The following is an 18784-nucleotide window of genomic DNA, read 5'->3' on the forward strand; positions in this document are numbered from 1 at the left end:
AGGAGGGGAGGAATAAGGGGGGTGGGGGGAGAGAATGATGAGTGCTGTGTGATTGCATCTGTGGCTCCCTTCGTGGTCCACCAACAGGGCAAGCTTCAGAAGCATCAGGCCTTTGAAGCTGAAGTGCAGGCCAACTCAGGAGCCATTGTGAAGCTGGATGAGACTGGAAACCTGATGATCTCAGAAGGGCATTTTGCATCTGAAACCATAAGGGTGAGTAAGAGTCGTGCCTAGTATGAATGGCCTCCATCTGTCTGGTTGGTAGAGGAATGTGGATTAATGCTTACCTGTAAATGTGGGCTCCTAAAAAGGTAGACTTTTCTAGCTTTTTAAAAGAATTTGTAAAGTCTCCTAACGGAGGCCTAAGTCCTGCTTTTGTAGTATGATGATTCAGTATGAATATAAACAAGTATTTGTATGCAAAGGAAATTAATTTTTGTAGAATGTGATTATACTTTATAGAAGATTGCGTAAGTTAAACTCTTAATATTTGCAGACAGTAGTTAGACGGAAGAGCATATCAGTGAAATTGGTGAATTTATGGACTAGGACACAGAGACAAACAGGATTGATCACAGACACTATCAAGAAAGTTCTCTGTTGGAAAGCTTGCTCTCTCGATCTTGATGGTTTGCCCTAGGAGGGGTTTACTGAGGTTTGGTCAGCAAGCCAGTTAAAGGTCTAGCTGTAAGGAATGACTTGTGACACTTGCTGGTCAGTGACCATGGTGATATGACTGACTTTGAAGCAGGAGTCCTCAGACTGGTCTGGCTTGTTGTGGTGCTGGTTCATTGGAGTTGGGGCAATAAATGATCTTTCTCTGGTTTGTTTAACATTTCCAATACCAAGGTATTGAGGGAAACAAACCCCTTCAGGATGAGATATGTACACCTAGTTTCTCGTAACTGGATGCTCTTATCTATCTTTACGTTTTGTTCTTTGTCATCCAAAGTCGTGTTCCATTGAGGAACCAACCTTTCCAGTCCTTTACCTGTCAAGGCAGTCCTGAAGATTTAGATGAAAGCTGCATTCTTAAGCTCCAGTTAGACATGTTTCATCCTCTGCTGTTACCCTCCTGGAGGTTTCGTTCCCTTAGGATCTGATCTAGTGGTTTTCAACAATAAATACTTGTTGTCTCTCTTGCTCTAATATACTCTGCCGTCTCATATTGAAGACTTGCATTTAACCCTAAGCTTATTGTTAGTAATTAACTATTACTAGTAATGATTGTAAATAGGAAATAAGAGTAAATTCTAACTGCCACATGACCATTTGGGTAAATATGTGTCTCTGCTATTAAATACAAATATTTATCTGCCCTTTTCCCCACTATTTTGTATACAGTCTTACAGTAAATGAAATCGGCATGCTTTATTATTTCCTTGATAGAAGTTGTTTTCCCAGAGTGAGTGGGGCTGCTCTGTAGTAGTGTAACCAGGTTACAGATGGAGAATGTGAGAAATAGATCAAGTGTTTGGCTTTAGTGATTAATCTGGGGGAGGGGAGACTCAAAGCTCACTTCATTCAGGTCTTTTAGTAAGTGCCCTCTTCCCTGTTTAGAGGTCTTATTAAAGCAACATTTAAAAGTACTATTAGCTACTATTTGTTGAGTGGCTATTCGTAGTTATTTATTTGCAAACACTTTGCTGGGAATTTTACATATGTTGTCTCTGATCTTCACAATAAACTTACAAGGTAGCCATTATCCCCATAGTATAGAAGTGTAGACACCGAAGCTCAGAGAATTGTGAGTGACTTGCCCAAATTCACACAGCTAATAGGTGACAGAACTGGAATTTCAATCCACTCCTTTCTCTAGGTACAATTATGTGCTTTATTTTTCCAACCTGCGTTTCATTCCTGTCAGCTTTCCTTAATTTTTCCCCCAAGTCCTTCTCTGAAAGCTCCTGCAGCTTGCTCCTGCCCATTGAGAAATCCACCTGAGTCAGAACCAGGACATCTTCTCCACCCTGTCCGCTTTCAGTGTGTTTCTTAGTGTACCTGCCTCCCTGCCCACTCACACTCTCAAACAATAGTAAGCTTGTGAAACTGACCTCTCTCTAGCCTGCAGTATTTACGTGATCAGACACACCAGGAATGGGAAAGCTTTTACAGTACTGAAACAGGCCTGGCCCTCCTTTACTTGAAGGTGTATAGATGGAATTTGTGAGAGACTGACAATTAACTTGAGGGTGAGGTTTTTCTTTAGCCTTCTGTGGCTACATTTCTAATTTGAGCAGAGGGCTCTCACTTAATCTTTACTTTCATGCTCAGGGGTCCCACAGTGATCCTGGCTTGGTGTTTTATCTGGCCCCATAATTTAGTAGCTTAGTTTGGCAGGCAGGGTTAACATGGAGGAAGGTGGGTAGAATACGAAGGCTGTGTATGTGTCCTGGATAACCTGTCTATCACCGGTTTAGACTTTCACACCGTACCGGACTGCGTGGCGCCCCATAGTCACCGCCACCCACGTTGGGTCCCACATCCGAGTAGGTGGAATATTGACTTGATGTTGGTTGCCTTTTCCCCCTTGCCTTGGAATGCCTTTCACTTCCTTCTCAGTGGTGGGTTCCAGTTTCAGCCATCAGGGGTGGAAGTGATTGTAGTGGTGGAAGTGAATTGTGTGAGCATTTATTTTCCCCCACTGCTCTCTCCTTTCAAGTGAAACATCCATACTTGTTTCTAAGAGAATCCACCCATGTTGACCATCCCATAGCTTTCAAGGTTTTGTTTTGCTGGGAGTGGCATCTCAGCCATGGGTGGATCTCAGACTTCTCTTCTGTTAGTGTTTAAACCTTTGTGTTTGTTTTACTTCTGTCTGTCAGTGTTAGACAGAAACTCCCAGTATCTTGGGTGGGCACAATCAACGCGTTGAAACTGGATTAGAATACCAGAATGCATCAGCTAAGCTTGAACTGATGATCAGTTTCCCCCAGTTCTCGACAAGTCCTTACTAGGACTGTGCTATGAGAACCCGAAGATGCTGGGAAGTGAATATGTTTGGGCCTGTGGCTGCTGCTTGCTGAGATGTTTTGTATCACAAACTGTATCTTTTCACAGAAGCTCCAAAACTTTTTCTGCCAAGAATCCATTTTGATGGCCGATTGTTTCAGGACCTCATCTTTTCTACTTGATACTCAAGTTTCCTATTTACTTGTGCCTCATAATTATTTCTTTAGATTTATAATGTCTATAGGACCTCTTGTTTTGTTTTTCTCCTTTACCTCTATGAATTCCGAACACACCCTTCGGTAATTTTTGCTGAAGTTCCATGTTAATTCTTCATCTTTCCTTCCTCAATAGTCCTCTGACCTAGGAATCCCACTTTAATTAATTAATTAATTTGTGAGGAAGATTGGCCCTGAGCTAACATCAGATGCCAATCCTCCTCTTTTTGCTGAGGAAGATTGACTCTGAGCTAACATCCATGCCCATCTTCCTCCATTTTGTGTGTCAGATGCCGCCACAGCAATGGACCAACAGTGCGTTCGTCCATGCCAGGGACTTGAACCTGCAAACTCAGGGCCGCCGAAGCAGAGCACACGAACTTAATCACTATGCCAGCGGGCCGGCCCCCCCACTTTAATAATTTATTGAGTAATAATAACCAATAACACTATCTAAATACTTACAAATAATATAATATCAATGATAATTGATAATAATAATTAATAATTCCCTTGAAGTAAACTAGAATAAATCTATGAAAGGTCACTTATTTTGTACCATAAGACCTAGCAAACCACTATGAAGTGTACGCTTTTTCCTGTTCTCAGTTAAATTTACGATTTCCTCTCCGTTTAGTGATTATCTTTTAAAAAGACTTGTTCACAGCTCCATGAGGTTTCTGACTTGTGGGAATTCTATGGAAGAGCCAGATCCCATAGCAATGGTTGTAATCTGGAGGGTTGATAAATATGTATTTTTAACCTGCAGACTCGTTTGATGGAGCTGCACCGCCAGTGGGAATTACTTCTGGAGAAGATGCGAGAGAAAGGAGTCAAACTGCTGCAGGCCCAGAAGCTGGTGCAGTATTTACGCGAATGTGAGGATGTGATGGACTGGATCAATGACAAGGTATGTTTTGAGAAGGAAGGTTTGCTAAGTAAGCCTTACAGAAAGCAGGAGAAGAGACCCCTCCATGGTCTGCAACTGAGAGCCAGGGTTAGCAGCAGATGCAGCCAGTTGAAGCAAAAGGCGTGGTGGTGGGATTGCTGTATCTCCAGCCGCTCTGTAGATGTGTTCTCTGCTGTAAGTCTGAAACCTGGAGTCTCTGAGACTGAAATGCCATGTGCTCAACCTCTTGACTAGGAGAGGAACTAAAATCACAAACCTCACAGATAACTGCGTCCACTAAAACTAACATGGCCCCATCCCAACATGCCCATTTCACAATAAGTTTCTGGGAGCCATTGTTACCCAGTGTTGGTTGGTGACTCTGGCTCTGCTATGGTCCCTGAATAGGAAGCCATTGTGACTTCTGAGGAGCTGGGCCAGGACCTGGAGCACGTGGAGGTTTTACAGAAGAAATTTGAAGAGTTTCAAACAGATATGGCTGCCCATGAAGAAAGAGTTAACGAAGTGAACCAGTTTGCTGCCAAACTCATTCAGGTAAATAGCACAGTGCTACGTCCTTCTCACAACATTGTCATATTAACTTTCTAGTGTTTTCAGAAGGAAATCTCGGTGATCAAATCCCTAGTTTCTGAGCGAGCCAGTTTTAGTAAGCATGTCTAAGAGTTTTGTTTAAATCTAAGTAAGACTGCAGTACTGATTACTCCTAAATTAGGAAGTGTTTTCTAACTCTTGGCTATGGGAGGAAGGGCAGAGTTCATTTGATCTGTTTCCTCCACCCACTTTCCGGTAGGGCTTGGTGAACCTTTTATTGGGCTGCAGAAGCTGGGTGTCAGGGTTCTCAGATGAGGGTGTGGTGGTGAATGCTTCCTAAGATTGGCAGACGTCCACCAATGCCTGCCTGTTCTTCCCTGGGCTCTCAGGGGAGCCTGGGGAACCTTGTAATGGACGGGCTCCACTGGTAGCTCTGGAGCCCTAAGAGGGGAGTAGTGCAGCCCTTCCCCACGGCCTGCGTGTGCGGTCCCATAAGCTGCTGCTTTACTCTCTCCTTCCACCACGAGGGTCAGAGTGCTCCAAAGACGTCAAGTAGTAGGAACTAGAGAGTTTTTGCTTTTAGGGAAATTTGATTTGGGGGGTACAAGTTTTAAATTTATGGATTTGTTTCAGGGCTGGTCCTTGTTCCCTTTCTGATCAGTGATGAGGGGAAAGAAATACCTCACCCTTTCACAGTGACAGAAGGGCTGCCCCACCCCAAATTCTGGGCCATCCGAAGGCTGTGCTGAGAAGAGCAGTCAGGCCAAGGATAAGATCTCACAAATGGATCCCAGAATCCTGAAGTGCTTCACCTTATTACTCTACATATTATTCTTATTAAAACAAAATAAAAGAACAAAATAGTGGGAAAGGATACTTTTAAAGAAATATCTCCAGTCTGAAGTCAGGAACAAACCCTGAAAACCATGGGTTTGGGTAAGACTGCTTAACAGCCTTACGAACATTTGAAATACAAAATTTTCAATCAGTTGGAGCAGAGGTGGGTGCATTGATGAAGGTACCACAAAGTTGCAGCTGAAGTGTTTGTTAACATAAAGGTTTTTTTTTTTTTTTTTTTTTTTTTTTTTTTTTTTGTGAGTGAGATCAGCCCTGAGCTACTATCTGTGCTAATCCTCCTCTTTTTGCTGAGAAAGACCGGCTCTGAGTTAACATCTATTGCCAATCCTCCTCCTTTTTTTCCCCCAAAGCCCCAGTAGATAGTTGTATGTCGTAGTTGCACATCCTTCTAGTTGCTGTACGTGGGACGTGGCCTCAGCATGGCCAGAGAAGCGGTGCGTCGGTGCGCGCCCAGGATCCGAACCCGGGCCGCCAGTAGCGGAGCGCACGCACTTAACCACCAAGCCACGGGGCCGGCCCAGCATAAAGGTTTTTGGTACTGGTGCACATAAGCGCTTCATAGATCCACCACACTACTCCAAGGGATAGATTATGGCTCTCTTGTTTTTATATAAGAGAAAACAGAAGCTCTTTTTGAATGTGCTTCACTTCATCCCACACAGAAAACCAGTGTTTGCTCAGAATGTTGAAGGTTTGCTAAAGCAGGTGCTTCAAGGAGCCAACCCCCAGTGACTAGTTGGAGGAGCCAGAGGTTATGGACCAAGTCCAGTGTCTTCTGCTCTTTCTTGTTTAGGAGCAGCACCCTGAGGAGGAACTGATCAAGACTAAGCAGGATGAAGTAAACGCAGCCTGGCAGCGGCTGAAGGGACTGGCTCTTCAGAGACAGGGGAAGCTCTTTGGGGCAGCTGAAGTTCAGCGCTTCAACAGGTATCAAGTCAGCATGGGCTTCTGGGAATGGGCGTCTACTTGGAGGGGCTTGGTAAAGTTTATGGCATGTGTTAATAGGATGCTGGAGCTGACTGAGTCTTGGCCCAGCATGGTGTTCCCAGTTTCAGACAGTCATCATAACTGGATTAACTGGTGCCTTTATCCTGTAGGGATGTGGATGAGACTATCAGCTGGATTAAGGAAAAGGAGCAATTAATGGCCTCTGATGATTTTGGCCGAGACCTGGCAAGTGTTCAGGCTCTGCTTCGGAAGCACGAGGGTTTGGAGAGAGATCTTGCTGCATTAGAGGACAAGGTGGGTTTTGGAAACAGTTGATTCTATAAATAAATTACCAAGAGTCGGGAGAGCAGTTCTGACGGAACGTGTTTCTAGGTCAAAGCCCTCTGTGCTGAGGCTGACCGCCTGCAGCAGTCCCACCCTCTGAGCGCCACTCAGATTCAAGTGAAGCGAGAGGAACTGATCACAAACTGGGAGCAGATCCGCACCCTGGCGGCGGAGAGACATGCACGTCTCAATGACTCATACAGGTAGAGAGAATCTTCCAGTACACGGCAGCCCGTGTCATTGGACTTCTTTTGGAGAAGAGAGGAAGGCAGAGTTAAGGGTCAGTTCTCTAGACTGAGAAAGCTTCTGTATACCCTGCCAGGTTTCCCCTACTGAGAAAATGCGGATGGGTTTTTCCTACCTATGTTATATTTGTTTGGAGACTGGCAACTTTACAGTGTTGTGTATTCACACACATGGTACTTACAACTCTGTAAAGATCTTTCTTCCATCCTTTATCACTGTGTCATGACCAATAGAAATGGAAATATCTCCTTAGCAATCTGAGCACAAAGGGAAAGATTGCTTCTTACTAACCAGGGGTTGACTTTGGGAATGACAAGGAAGTTGAAAATAAGGGACAAGATTGTGGAATTATAGTGATGGACAGAACCTAAGTTTAAAGGATTGATTTCAGCCTTCTCTTGCTTCCTTTTACAGTCTAGATTGAAAGAATCCCATATTTCCCAGGACTAGAGTTTATATGGTTTGTTAGACTTTGAAGACATAGAATTCGGAGCTTTAGGGAGGCATTTTCCATCCTGGGGCCTCCACTGGGAAGATCTGATGACTTACCTTTATTTCCCTAGACTTCAACGCTTCCTTGCTGACTTCCGTGACCTCACCAGCTGGGTGACTGAGATGAAAGCCCTCATTAATGCAGATGAACTGGCCAATGATGTGGCCGGGGCTGAAGCCCTGCTGGATAGGCATCAGGAGCACAAGGTAATGTCTCCAGGGTCTTCCAGAAGTGAAGACGTTAGCTTGTAATGCATCCGTGTATCACTGCCCGGATAAGTGAGAGTGTGTCACTATCACTTACAGTCTGAGTGGGTGATGCTGTGTTCACAGGCAGCTCTCACCATAAGGGTTGTTGTTGGTTATACCTTTGGAGACTTGCTCTGCTTGCTCCTAAGAGATGGTTAAGTGGTTCAATGTCAGGAGATTACCTGTGGTCCATAAAAGTGAAGAGCCAAGCTCTGGCAAGGTGGAGGTGTTACTGTTTTATTTTGCACATCAGTCCTGTGGCATCTTGAATAATGTCTTTGTTTAAATGCTGAATTTCATAGTTGGTTTGAGTAAATCTAAATTTCTTATTCTGGTATTTCCCCAAAGTATGTCCCATGAAAAACTAGTTATATGAGATCTTAATAAGCTTTACCTTGAAGGAGGTTTTCTAGGGCTAAGTAATTTTGGAAAACACTGTTAAACATGGTTTTAAAAATTATTATTACCGTAAGCCTTCTGAGAGGTTTTAATGTGCCAGATATAAAACCAATATACAAAAGTCAAGTAGGTCCCTCTCCACTAGCAGCAGTTAAAAGTACTACTTATAGGGGCCGACCCAGTGGCGTAGCAGTTAAGTGTGCGTGCTCCGCTGCGGCAGCCCGGGGTTCGCGGTTGGGATCCTGGACGCACAGCGACGCACCACTTGTCAAGCCGTGCTGTGGCGGCGTCCCATATAAAGTAGAGGAAGATGGGCACGGATATTAGCACAGGGTCAATCTTCCTCAGCAAAAAAAAAAATAGTACTTACAATCACATCAGAAGATATAAACTACTTGGGAATTGATCTAATAAAAGTTGTGTAAGACATTTGTGGAGAAAGCTATAAAACTTTGTTGAAAGACTGAAAAAAGGAAAGCTAAGTGGAATGTCTGATCTTGCCCATGGGTGGAATGATCTTGTGTAAAGGTATAAAAATTCTCAAGATATACATTCAGTGCAGTTCCACTCAAAAGCCCAGCAGGTCTTTGTTCTTGGAATGAGACAAGCTGATTCTAAAATTGAAAAACAGCTGAGACAATTTTGAAGAAGAAGGTGGGGCCAGGGGAGAAACCCACCCTACCAGGTGCTATAAAATCATAGTTAACAAAACCATCTCCTCCAAGGAAGACAAATAGAGCAATGGAACAGAAAACAGCTCAGCCCCTGTGACTGTGTGGGCGCTTGGCAGGTGGCATGAAAAGCCAGTAGGAAAAGTCTTAAGTGATGCTCTTGTTTGATGACCTCAACTGATGCCAGGAAACCTGGCCTTGTCTTACATTCCGTTCCTCATTCTAGATATGACATTCTGATTTGTAATGATTATTTGAAATTCAACTACTTAGTTTTCTTTTTCAGGAAGCGAGGCATAAATTGTGCCTTTTTCCCTCTGTAGGGTGAAATTGACGCTCATGAAGATAGCTTTAAATCTGCAGATGAATCTGGACAGGCCCTGCTTGCTGCTGGCCACTACGCCTCAGATGAAGTGAGGGAGAAGGTGAGAGAGGAGAAAAAGTTCTTTTACTAAAGGTCTCTGAAAGCTGTTCTCCATCCTTAGATATCCAGACATTGCATTCACCGTGGTGTGTGAGAAAACTTACATACAGATCCCACCTGGCAGTTAAGGAGCAGCTTCTTCAGAGATTTAAAAAGAAAATGTGTGGGCCCGGCCCGGGGTTCACAGGTTTGGATCCTGGGTGCGGACCTACATAGCGCTCAGTAAGCTGTGCTGTGGTGGCGTCCCACATACAAAATAGAGGAAGATTGGCACAGATGTTAGCTCAGGGACAATCTTCCTCACCAAAAAAAGAAGATTCTGAAAAGAAGATGTATGTATAGTCTGGCGATTGAACAGAGAGAGAAAGTTCCACTTATTTGGGACACATGTGACACATTTTCTACTTAAAGGGGACTTTGCAGGAAGTTGAGTCCTGCATTAGTAGTTACAGCCAAGAGGAAAAAATTTTTATCAAATTGTGTGTGTATATAATTATAAGTTTCAAAGTATCTTTGAGTATAAAGATGCCTGAAGAACATTAGATAACGGTATGTTTTTTAATATGTAGACTAAGAGAAGACATTTCAAAGACACTTTGTTGTCATTAACTTTGGAGCCCAAAAATTATGTCTAGGGCCTTCATGAATTTATTTGACATTATTTTATGGAGTACCCACTCAATTGACACTTCTCAACTGAAAGTCCCTACTCCATTTATACTGCCTCACTTTTAGATAGATGCCCTTTTTCTTCTACCTAGGAGTTTAACTAGCATTTTGACCTAAAACCATTTGTGATGATGTGGCAATAATGTAATTCTAGGTTCATTAGGACAGGGCCACCCCTCTGACATTTACCATAAGCAAGCAGACTACTCCGGATTTGTGTGATTTCTTGTGACTTGGCTGACATGTACAAGTGAATGTTATTCTTCCCCTTTTGCAAATCAGAAAAAAGGCCTGAAGATTAGTGTGAGGATTAGAAATTCCAGGTCAGCCTTTGTGTCTGACTGGAGGGCCCTGGGACTGACATTTCCCCCCTGCCTCTCTGTTTCCTCCTCCTCCAAGCTGACCATTCTCTCTGAGGAGAGAGCTGCCCTGCTGGAGCTGTGGGAGCTGCGCAGGCAGCAGTACGAGCAGTGCATGGACCTGCAGCTCTTCTACCGTGACACCGAGCAGGTGGACAACTGGATGAGCAAACAGGAGGTAAGGTGTGAGCAGAAACCTTGCCAACCCAGTGAGCGAAGGAGTCTTTGTTTCTGTTTCATCTGCTTCTCAGATAGTCTGCTTAGTTTGTGTAGGAAATCATTACCGTTTTAGTTCTGGCTCAGTGAGGAGAGGTTGCTGAGCCAGCCTCCATTGGCTCTGCCAGCATTTCTCCCCGCTGCTGAGATTGCAAGGCCCTCAGAAAAGGCCCCAGTTTTTCAGATGAGTATGATGTTGTAAAATTGTTTTTATTAAAGAGATTTTTTTTCTTTAGAACTTAGCATTATGCATAATCTAAATCTAATTCAAGCAACAAAAGCTATTTGAAAAAGTTTCAGTAGAATGTGGAACAAGAATTTCATGCTACTGTTGCATTAGTTTTAAGTGGATTTAAGGACTTCAGACTTTCCAGAAGAGATCTTAGGAGTTTAATGGCCAAAGACTCTCTTTGCTTCTTTTTGTATTTTGGCCAAAATATCCTCTGCTTTCCAGTCTTAAGAGGTGAAAGCAATAGGACCTTATTCTGAAACCTGCGTTTCCGTTTGCAAGGCATTCCTACTGAATGAAGACTTGGGAGACTCCTTGGATAGTGTGGAAGCACTTCTCAAGAAGCATGAGGACTTCGAGAAATCCCTCAGTGCCCAGGAGGAAAAGATTACAGTAAGACCCCTTCTTGTGGTCAGTGCTTTCCAGTGATCCTGAAAAAGCCAAAAGTCTCTTCTTTTTCTGAAAGGTTTCTGAACAGATTCGATGAAGGATCCGTGTGAAAGGCACTCCGGTGGTTGCTTAAAATCTCACGATGATGATATCCCATCTTGCTGGAGACATAACACAGCTTTTAGAATGAAATCATTTTCTTGATGTAAACCTCCAAATTGAGATTTGGCTTTCTGTAAAAGTAGTTGAGAATTAATGTAAGAGGTATTTTTCCCATTGAAAATAGATCATAGAAGTAGGGATTGGAAGGCTATTAAGCTGTATCTGACGTCTGTCACATCATGTCGGATATGTCTCCTGTCCTGAATGGAGCTAGCATAATATTGTTATATCTGACTAACAGCATCAGGCAAAAACTCAGAAGTTGAGATAAATGTTGTCATAGCAAACCTTGGAGTGAACACCTTGACCTATGTTAAGGTTTAGTGTATTTTGTGACCTGTTTGGCAGTTACTTTTCTCTAGAGGCCAAGCTATGGAGCAGGATCCTTACCAGTGAAGAACTCTCCTTCTTTCTTCCTAGGCATTAGATGAATTTGCAACCAAGCTAATTCAGAACAACCACTATGCAATGGAAGATGTGGCTACTCGCCGAGATGCTGTAAGTCTGTAGGCTCTTTATACGCCTTCCTATCTGTACATGGATGTGGATATCCCTTCTGTTGCAGTTCAGCCTCTTGAGCTGGAAATCTTTTGAGGAGTAAGAACTGGAGATTCACATGGAGCCTTGTCTTTCAGCTTTTGAGCCGCCGTAATGCCCTTCATGAGCGAGCCATGTATCGCCGGGCCCAGCTGGCTGACTCCTTCCACTTGCAACAGTTTTTCCGTGATTCCGACGAACTGAAGAGTTGGGTTAATGAGAAGATGAAAACTGCCACAGATGAAGCTTATAAAGTAATGTACTGTTAGCGTTGCCACGTAACATGTGGTTAGTAAGCTGAACATAGCTTTCACAAATAAATTGTAGCTAAAAAAAGAAATAGGAATTCCAGAAACCTCAGTATTTAATGTAAGCTGACCATTTTATACAACCCCATAAAGATAAGCATGAAGGTAATTGGAGGTAACTTGACATCCTCAGGTTCAGGGTAGAACCGCGTTCTTTCTTTCTTTGGCAGGACCCATCCAACCTGCAAGGAAAAGTACAGAAGCATCAGGCTTTTGAGGCTGAGCTCTCAGCTAACCAGAGCCGCATTGATGCCCTGGAGACAGCTGGGCAGAAGCTGATTGACGTCAACCACTACGCCAAGGATGAAGTGGCGGCTCGTATGAACGAGGTCATCAGTTTGTGGAAGAAACTGCTAGAGGCCACTGAACTGAAAGGTAAGAGAGAATGCTTCACTGGATTGTGATAGGAATGTTGAGGGAATGAAATATTCCTTCATGGTTAAGTGTTTTAGGGACTTGGACCACCCAAATAAGGTGAGGTGGACCTTGGCGTTTGGACTCCTTTCCTGTGTAGGAGTTCCTTACCTTGGGTTCTGGATGCCTTGCTAATTCGGTAGATGTGGATGCGCAGGCTGGTGGTGGGGGAGCCTGAGTGAGAAGAGAATGCTGGTGCCAGGTGGCCCTGACTGAGTTGGGTCTCATCTCTAGAAATCAAATTTCAGCTGTGAGCCGAGGGCATTTAGTCTTTCTCAAGTGCCTTTATCTCATGGGGGTTAGAATACTTCTTAAACAACTGCCCCCCCAGCATCCAGAAGGGAGAGCAGAGGTTGTAATTTGTGTTCTTTACCTTTGTGATAGAGCTGAAACAATGATGACGGTCCTGACCGTAGTCCTTCACTGAGATCTCATTGTTTATGAGCAGTATTGGCAGAAGGCTAATGTTAACAAATAGAAAATCAAACTGGCCTCTTTGACTAGGAATAAAGCTTCGTGAAGCTAACCAGCAGCAGCAGTTTAATCGCAACGTTGAGGACATTGAACTGTGGCTGTATGAAGTGGAAGGTCACCTGGCTTCAGACGATTATGGCAAAGATCTTACCAATGTCCAGAACCTCCAGAAGAAGCATGCCCTGCTCGAGGCCGATGTGGCTGCTCACCAGGTAGAGTGCGAACTGGGTGCCGTTGTTAGGCCAGTGAATGCAGAAAGAGGAGGAGTGAAGAATGGCGAGTAATTTCAAGATCAGACTAGTTTGGGGAGGAACGGGATCTGTTGATTTTCTTAGATAACCCTATATGTTCCGTATGCTTCTGCTCAAATTAAACTATCTTCTGTCATAGCTTTCTGGGAGCCCAAAATGAGGGAAAGAAATGGCAGAAAGAGTACTCTCAGGGCTGGGAAAAGAACTGTGTCAGTTTTTCTTCGTATATGATCAAACCACACCTGAAGTAATCAAGTCAGCCTAGAAATGTCAAGAACGTAGTTGCCCAACACCGATCCAAACTTGCAAGACTCTGTCCTTTCCCATTTCCAGGATCGAATTGATGGCATCACAATTCAGGCCCGCCAGTTCCAGGATGCTGGCCACTTTGATGCTGAGAACATCAAAAAGAAGCAGGAAGCCCTCGTGGCTCGCTATGAGGCTCTCAAGGAACCCATGATTGCCCGAAAGCAGAAGCTGGCTGATTCGCTGCGCTTGCAGCAGCTCTTCCGCGATGTTGAGGATGAGGAGACGTGGATTCGAGAGAAAGAACCCATTGCTGCATCCACCAACAGAGGTCAGTCTGCCTCCGTCAGATAGGAGTCAAGCTGAGAAAGGGCTCTGCCCTTATAGCACGAAGGGGACACTCGTCAGAACGAGCATGGTCAAGTTTGAAATTAAACTGGATCCATGGTGGAAGCTGAGAGTGACGGTGAGTGCTGACTTGCCTCTTGATGCCTTGGATGACTAGGGAATGGTTTCTGCTTTCAGGCAAAGATTTGATTGGAGTTCAGAATCTGCTAAAGAAACACCAAGCCCTACAAGCAGAAATTGCTGGACATGAACCCCGCATCAAAGCAGTCACCCAGAAGGGGCATGCTATGGTGGAGGAAGGTGAGGAATTGTCATCTGTGAAAGTGGCTTTGCTTTTGCTCTTTGTCTCTCCCTCCTGTGGTTGAGTCCATGGACTTGAGGCAGACTGGGCTCTGGGGTTGAATACTGTCCCCATTCTCTCTTAAGTGACCTTGACTAGACCTGAGCCTGGCCCATTGTGAGTCTCAGTGACTGAGAACTATGAGATGCTATTATTTTTATTATTTCTTTATGATAGCATCACTAATGCCAACTTGGGATATCTGCTTTTTAGAATCTAAATAGAGGTCATGGCTTGAGGCAAAAAACAACCAAATCTTTTAAAGAGCTGGAACCCGAGCCTCTCATAAAACTTGGAATTATGAAGGGGGCTAGCTCGCTAAAATGTAGTGACCAAAGTGCCCCTTTTCCTGTCCTTCTGCAACATGTCACCGTACTTTTCCTTGTCCTCCCTTCCCCCTGCCCGTCTTCCAGGCCATTTTGCTGCAGAGGACGTGAAGGCCAAGCTCAGTGAACTGAACCAGAAGTGGGAGTCGCTGAAATCCAAGGCGTCACAGCGGCGGCAGGACTTGGAGGACTCGCTGCAGGCCCAGCAGTACTTTGCCGACGCCAACGAAGCCGAGTCCTGGATGCGGGAGAAGGAGCCCATCGTGGGGAGCACCGACTACGGGAAGGACGAGGATTCCGCTGAGGTGACCCAAGCTTGGGGTGCATTGCGCTTGCTGGGGAACCAGTTAGGAAAATGAATGGGTCTGGAAGGTGCAGCAGCATGACTTTTTTTAAGGTGTTTTAGAATCTGTTTTTTACTTTTTATTATGGAAATTCTGTCATGCCAAGAGGAGACAAACTACCTCTCACCTACCTTCAACTGTTGACGTTCTGCCATTCTTGTTTGTCTTTTCTCTCCATCATATGCGTGTGTACGTGCTTACAGAAACACATTTTTTCGCTGGTTATCTGTTTTTTGACTGAAACTCTGAAATTTTATTCGTAAAGGTCTAGGTGTAGTCCCTTTACCTACCTCTTTTCTTGCCAGTCTTCACAAAAACCAGGATGAGTTGAATATTGTCATGGGCTGTTTATGATTCTCCCAAAGATGGGAGGACTGAAAAGCTTCGAAAATGGTAGTAGTCAAAAATGATGAAGTGCTAAATGTGGAGAGGGAAGAGAATATCCTCAAGGAGGGCAGTAGATACGGCCAGCTTTGATTTATTGGTGATGTTTTTCTTAAGATGGGTGGTGGATTCACCAATACGTGTGATATTGTTCCTTATGTCTCTGTGTATTTAAAGTATTGCATAGTTGAGTATATAAAGGCAAGGTGCAAAGATAATACTGTAAGTCACAATTAATATTTCCTCCAAATTAAAAATTTATCAAGAAGAGGGAGAGAAAATGTAGAGTGGGAAGTGATCAGATCGTCTTGTAACTAAACAAGACTTCAGAGGGCACATGGCATGTTGGTGAGGCCGTGGGGACGGGTAGCTCTGGCTCCGCGCACAGGGTCACCATGTGTGATTTTGGTTTCAGGCTCTACTGAAGAAACACGAAGCTTTGATGTCGGATCTCAGCGCCTATGGCAGCAGCATTCAGGCTCTGCGAGAGCAAGCACAGTCATGTCGGGTAAGCTTGGCTTTAGCTTCAGCAGTTACGAGTTACTAAGGGGAAGGCAGGGAAAGAGGAAGGACCCAGACACTGCCAGCAGGTGTTGTGGTCGTAGGCAATGTTCTTGCGACCTTACTGTTGTCTTACTACGTGAAGGTTTATAGACAGTTTAAAATGAATTTTTTTAAAGATACCAAACAACTAACATTCTTGAATCAGATTATATTGGTAGCTTTGGAGATTTGATAAATTTGGTATTTGGTACAGCTGTTGAAGTGGGACTCTGCAATGTGCTTAGATGACACACCGTGGACATCCTTGAACTGTGTTTGCCCTTCCCTTGGATTTTTAGCAACAAGTGGCCCCCATGGATGATGAGACTGGGAAGGAGCTAGTCTTGGCTCTCTATGACTATCAGGAGAAGAGTCCTCGAGAGGTCACCATGAAAAAAGGAGACATTCTCACCTTACTCAACAGTACCAACAAGGCAAGGCATAAAGTGGTTGCGTGTTTGTTTCCATCAGCACTGCCAGTTTTGCTCAGTTGGGTGTCTTTGGGTGGTTGTGTCTCAGAAATGAGGCTGGTTTGGAATTTGAAGAGATATTCCAGTTTCCTAGTCAATCTCCTGCTTATCCTATATTGCATGTGATCAAGAAGGTAGTCAGTCTATCTTCTTGAATATCTGCAAGGAGTATAGTGACTCACATTCTTTAGGATAGCTTTTTTTCACTGTTGAACACCTCCAAGTGGAATTCTTTCTCTTTTGAGCCAGAGTCTACTTCTCTATATGGTTGTTAATCTGGAGAACGCGTCTACAGCAGATAGTTGGAGACAGCTGTGACGTCACCCCATGGGCTCTGTCTTCTCAAAGTTAAAGGCGCCCGGTTCATCAGCCTTTCTTCCTTAACATCCTGGTTTGACAGTGGCCTTGAACTGAGGTGCATGATACTCCACATATTATCTGACTAATCTCGAAGGGTATTGCTTCCCATCTTTGTTAAGGCTGAAGAAGTGTCCTCAGCCACAGGTTTTAAGAACCTCTTTACTTCCACACCCCCAGTTTACCCTAGTCGTGAAAGTTTGAGAAAACCTTGGATTTGTATTTTCTGTTGACTAATTTAAACCTAAACCAACCATCTGGTCTGACTCTGGTTTACTGAAGAGCAGCATTGTCCGTAGAACTTTCTGTGATGGTGGAAAATATTTATATATCTGTGCTGGCCCTACAGTAGCTACTAGCCGCATGTGATTATTAAGCACTTGAAATGTGACTAGTGCAACTGAGTTTTTAAGTTTAATTCTAATTTATTTAAATTTAAATAGCCGCATGTGGCTAGTGACTGCAGTATTAGACAGCACAGTTGTAGAATGTGTAAGCAAAGAGAAAGATGTCCTTCGTGTTGGCTGTCATTGCTGCTTGCTCGTGACCCTCTTCATGCTTGGCAGGTCAGGAAGGGACCAAAATTTCAGTCCTTGTGCAAGGTGACTTTGACGCTGTTACACACGCACAAGTGTGCATGCACACACACATGCCCCCTTGGTTTCTCCCTATCTCAGAGAAGGAATTTGCTTTCAATTCTCTCCCTTTTTTTTTCTTAGGACTGGTGGAAAGTGGAAGTGAATGATCGTCAGGGTTTTGTGCCAGCTGCATACGTGAAGAAATTGGACCCCGCCCAGTCAGCCTCCCGGGAGAACCTCCTCGAGGAGCAAGGCAGCATAGCTTTGCGGCAGGAGCAGATTGACAATCAGTAAGGGCGATGCGGTCGATCACAGAGGTCTAGGCGTCACATGGGACTTAATCTGCTCACACGTGGGCTGAGGTTTAGGCAGCGTGTCCTGAGGCTTCCTGAGCAAATGTTCTTCTGGTGCCATCGGCACTCAAGGACATACTCTTCCTGCTTTCCCCAAGTCACTTTTACCTCACAAAACTCTGAACCTAAAATCCCGCCCTGATACTTTTATTTTCCTTTGTTTTTCTGCCCACATTTATGCGTTTCTTTTCCTAAACAGCATTTTTCAATTATCGCCATCTTAACCTTTGTCCTCTGTTCAGGAGATGCTTTCTGAAATTGCATTTGTAGATGTTCACCCTCTTACAGCTCTGCCCCTTTTAAAAGGCTGTCGAGAGAGCTTCTCTCTCAGCCATGGCTTTGTGTTCTGAGAAGGGAGTTTATTTTTTTTACGTGGCTCTGTTCTCTTTCCTATAGCTAAGCCCCCACATTGACCTACGACCCTCTCACTCTGCTAATGAAATCAAAAGCTTTGGACACTTGGGAAATGTCCAGAAAATGCGTTCTCACTAGAGTTTAGAATAATAGAACTTTCATGACCCTGGTGATCCCTGAAAAGATCGGAGTTGTTTACAAATAATCTATGGACAGATATACTTTATGTATTTACAAATACTTGCGGACTTTTACTGTTACTGTTGAGATAAGAATGAGAGGTTTTGGCCTGGTCATAAATATGAGAGCAAATAAATGGACGAGATATCTGACTAAAGATGTATGTTAACTCTCAGTGAAGTTTTTTCCCAGAGCGGTCATTCTGTTGCCTGGCCTGGCTCTGTGAAGTTACCAGTGTTTCCAGCACAGGAAAATTTACTGCCTTAAGCATAACAGACTCATCAGGGAAATGAAGGTGAACTAAGCCTCTAATTTTCCCATTCTCTCTCCACTGTGATTTCCTTCATGGCCTGGCCTCCTTCTGAGAGCTTTTGAATGACCCCTTAATTTTCCCCACTTTTGGCATCCCCCGTCATGGCACCAGTCGGAGCTGCCACTTTTCATTTCCGTGGATTAATCCCACTAATTCGTGCATGCTTTTGCTGTGCCCCCTTCTGTGCAGGACGCGCGTAACTAAGGAGGCCGGCAGTGTGTCTCTGCGTATGCAGCAGGTGCAAGAACTGTGAGTAGGCGGAAGCCTCGCTGAGCACCGTGTCCATGGCTACACCTGTCCATTCTCCCTCTGCTGCTTCTCTCAAAGGCGCTTGTTCATCCCGAAGATGAGGTGGTGGGAGGGACTGCCTTTCCATGCAGCAGCTTTTGCTCACAGGGAAGAGGTTTTGGTGAAGCTGTG

The 18784-nt window shown here is 44.3% G+C and overlaps 1 protein-coding gene across 7 annotated transcripts in view; it reads left to right on the top strand.

Annotated features, from left to right (window-relative positions):
- SPTAN1 (spectrin alpha, non-erythrocytic 1) overlaps window positions 1–18784 on the top strand; it is a 62466-nt gene that overhangs the window by 12400 nt on the left and 31282 nt on the right. For 5 of the 7 annotated variants that reach the window (XM_058524197.1, XM_058524191.1, XM_058524193.1 and 2 more), the window contains exons 3-23: window positions 88–213; window positions 3937–4077; window positions 4465–4611; window positions 6260–6393; window positions 6564–6708; window positions 6787–6941; window positions 7548–7683; window positions 9119–9220; window positions 10288–10425; window positions 10975–11085; window positions 11665–11742; window positions 11880–12035; window positions 12260–12464; window positions 13008–13189; window positions 13562–13805; window positions 14000–14122; window positions 14576–14793; window positions 15632–15724; window positions 16059–16193; window positions 17306–17454; window positions 18554–18613. In XM_058524197.1, the coding sequence (XP_058380180.1) occupies window positions 88–213; window positions 3937–4077; window positions 4465–4611; window positions 6260–6393; window positions 6564–6708; window positions 6787–6941; window positions 7548–7683; window positions 9119–9220; window positions 10288–10425; window positions 10975–11085; window positions 11665–11742; window positions 11880–12035; window positions 12260–12464; window positions 13008–13189; window positions 13562–13805; window positions 14000–14122; window positions 14576–14793; window positions 15632–15724; window positions 16059–16193; window positions 17306–17454; window positions 18554–18613 (2978 nt within the window). The remainder of the gene's footprint in view (window positions 1–87; window positions 214–3936; window positions 4078–4464; window positions 4612–6259; window positions 6394–6563; window positions 6709–6786; window positions 6942–7547; window positions 7684–9118; window positions 9221–10287; window positions 10426–10974; window positions 11086–11664; window positions 11743–11879; window positions 12036–12259; window positions 12465–13007; window positions 13190–13561; window positions 13806–13999; window positions 14123–14575; window positions 14794–15631; window positions 15725–16058; window positions 16194–17305; window positions 17455–18553; window positions 18614–18784) is intronic. The other 2 variants (XM_058524195.1, XM_058524196.1) reach the window with 1 other exon arrangement.

This window comes from Diceros bicornis, chromosome 28, assembly GCF_020826845.1.
Source record: "Diceros bicornis minor isolate mBicDic1 chromosome 28, mDicBic1.mat.cur, whole genome shotgun sequence".
Taxonomy (NCBI): domain Eukaryota; kingdom Metazoa; phylum Chordata; class Mammalia; order Perissodactyla; family Rhinocerotidae; genus Diceros; species Diceros bicornis.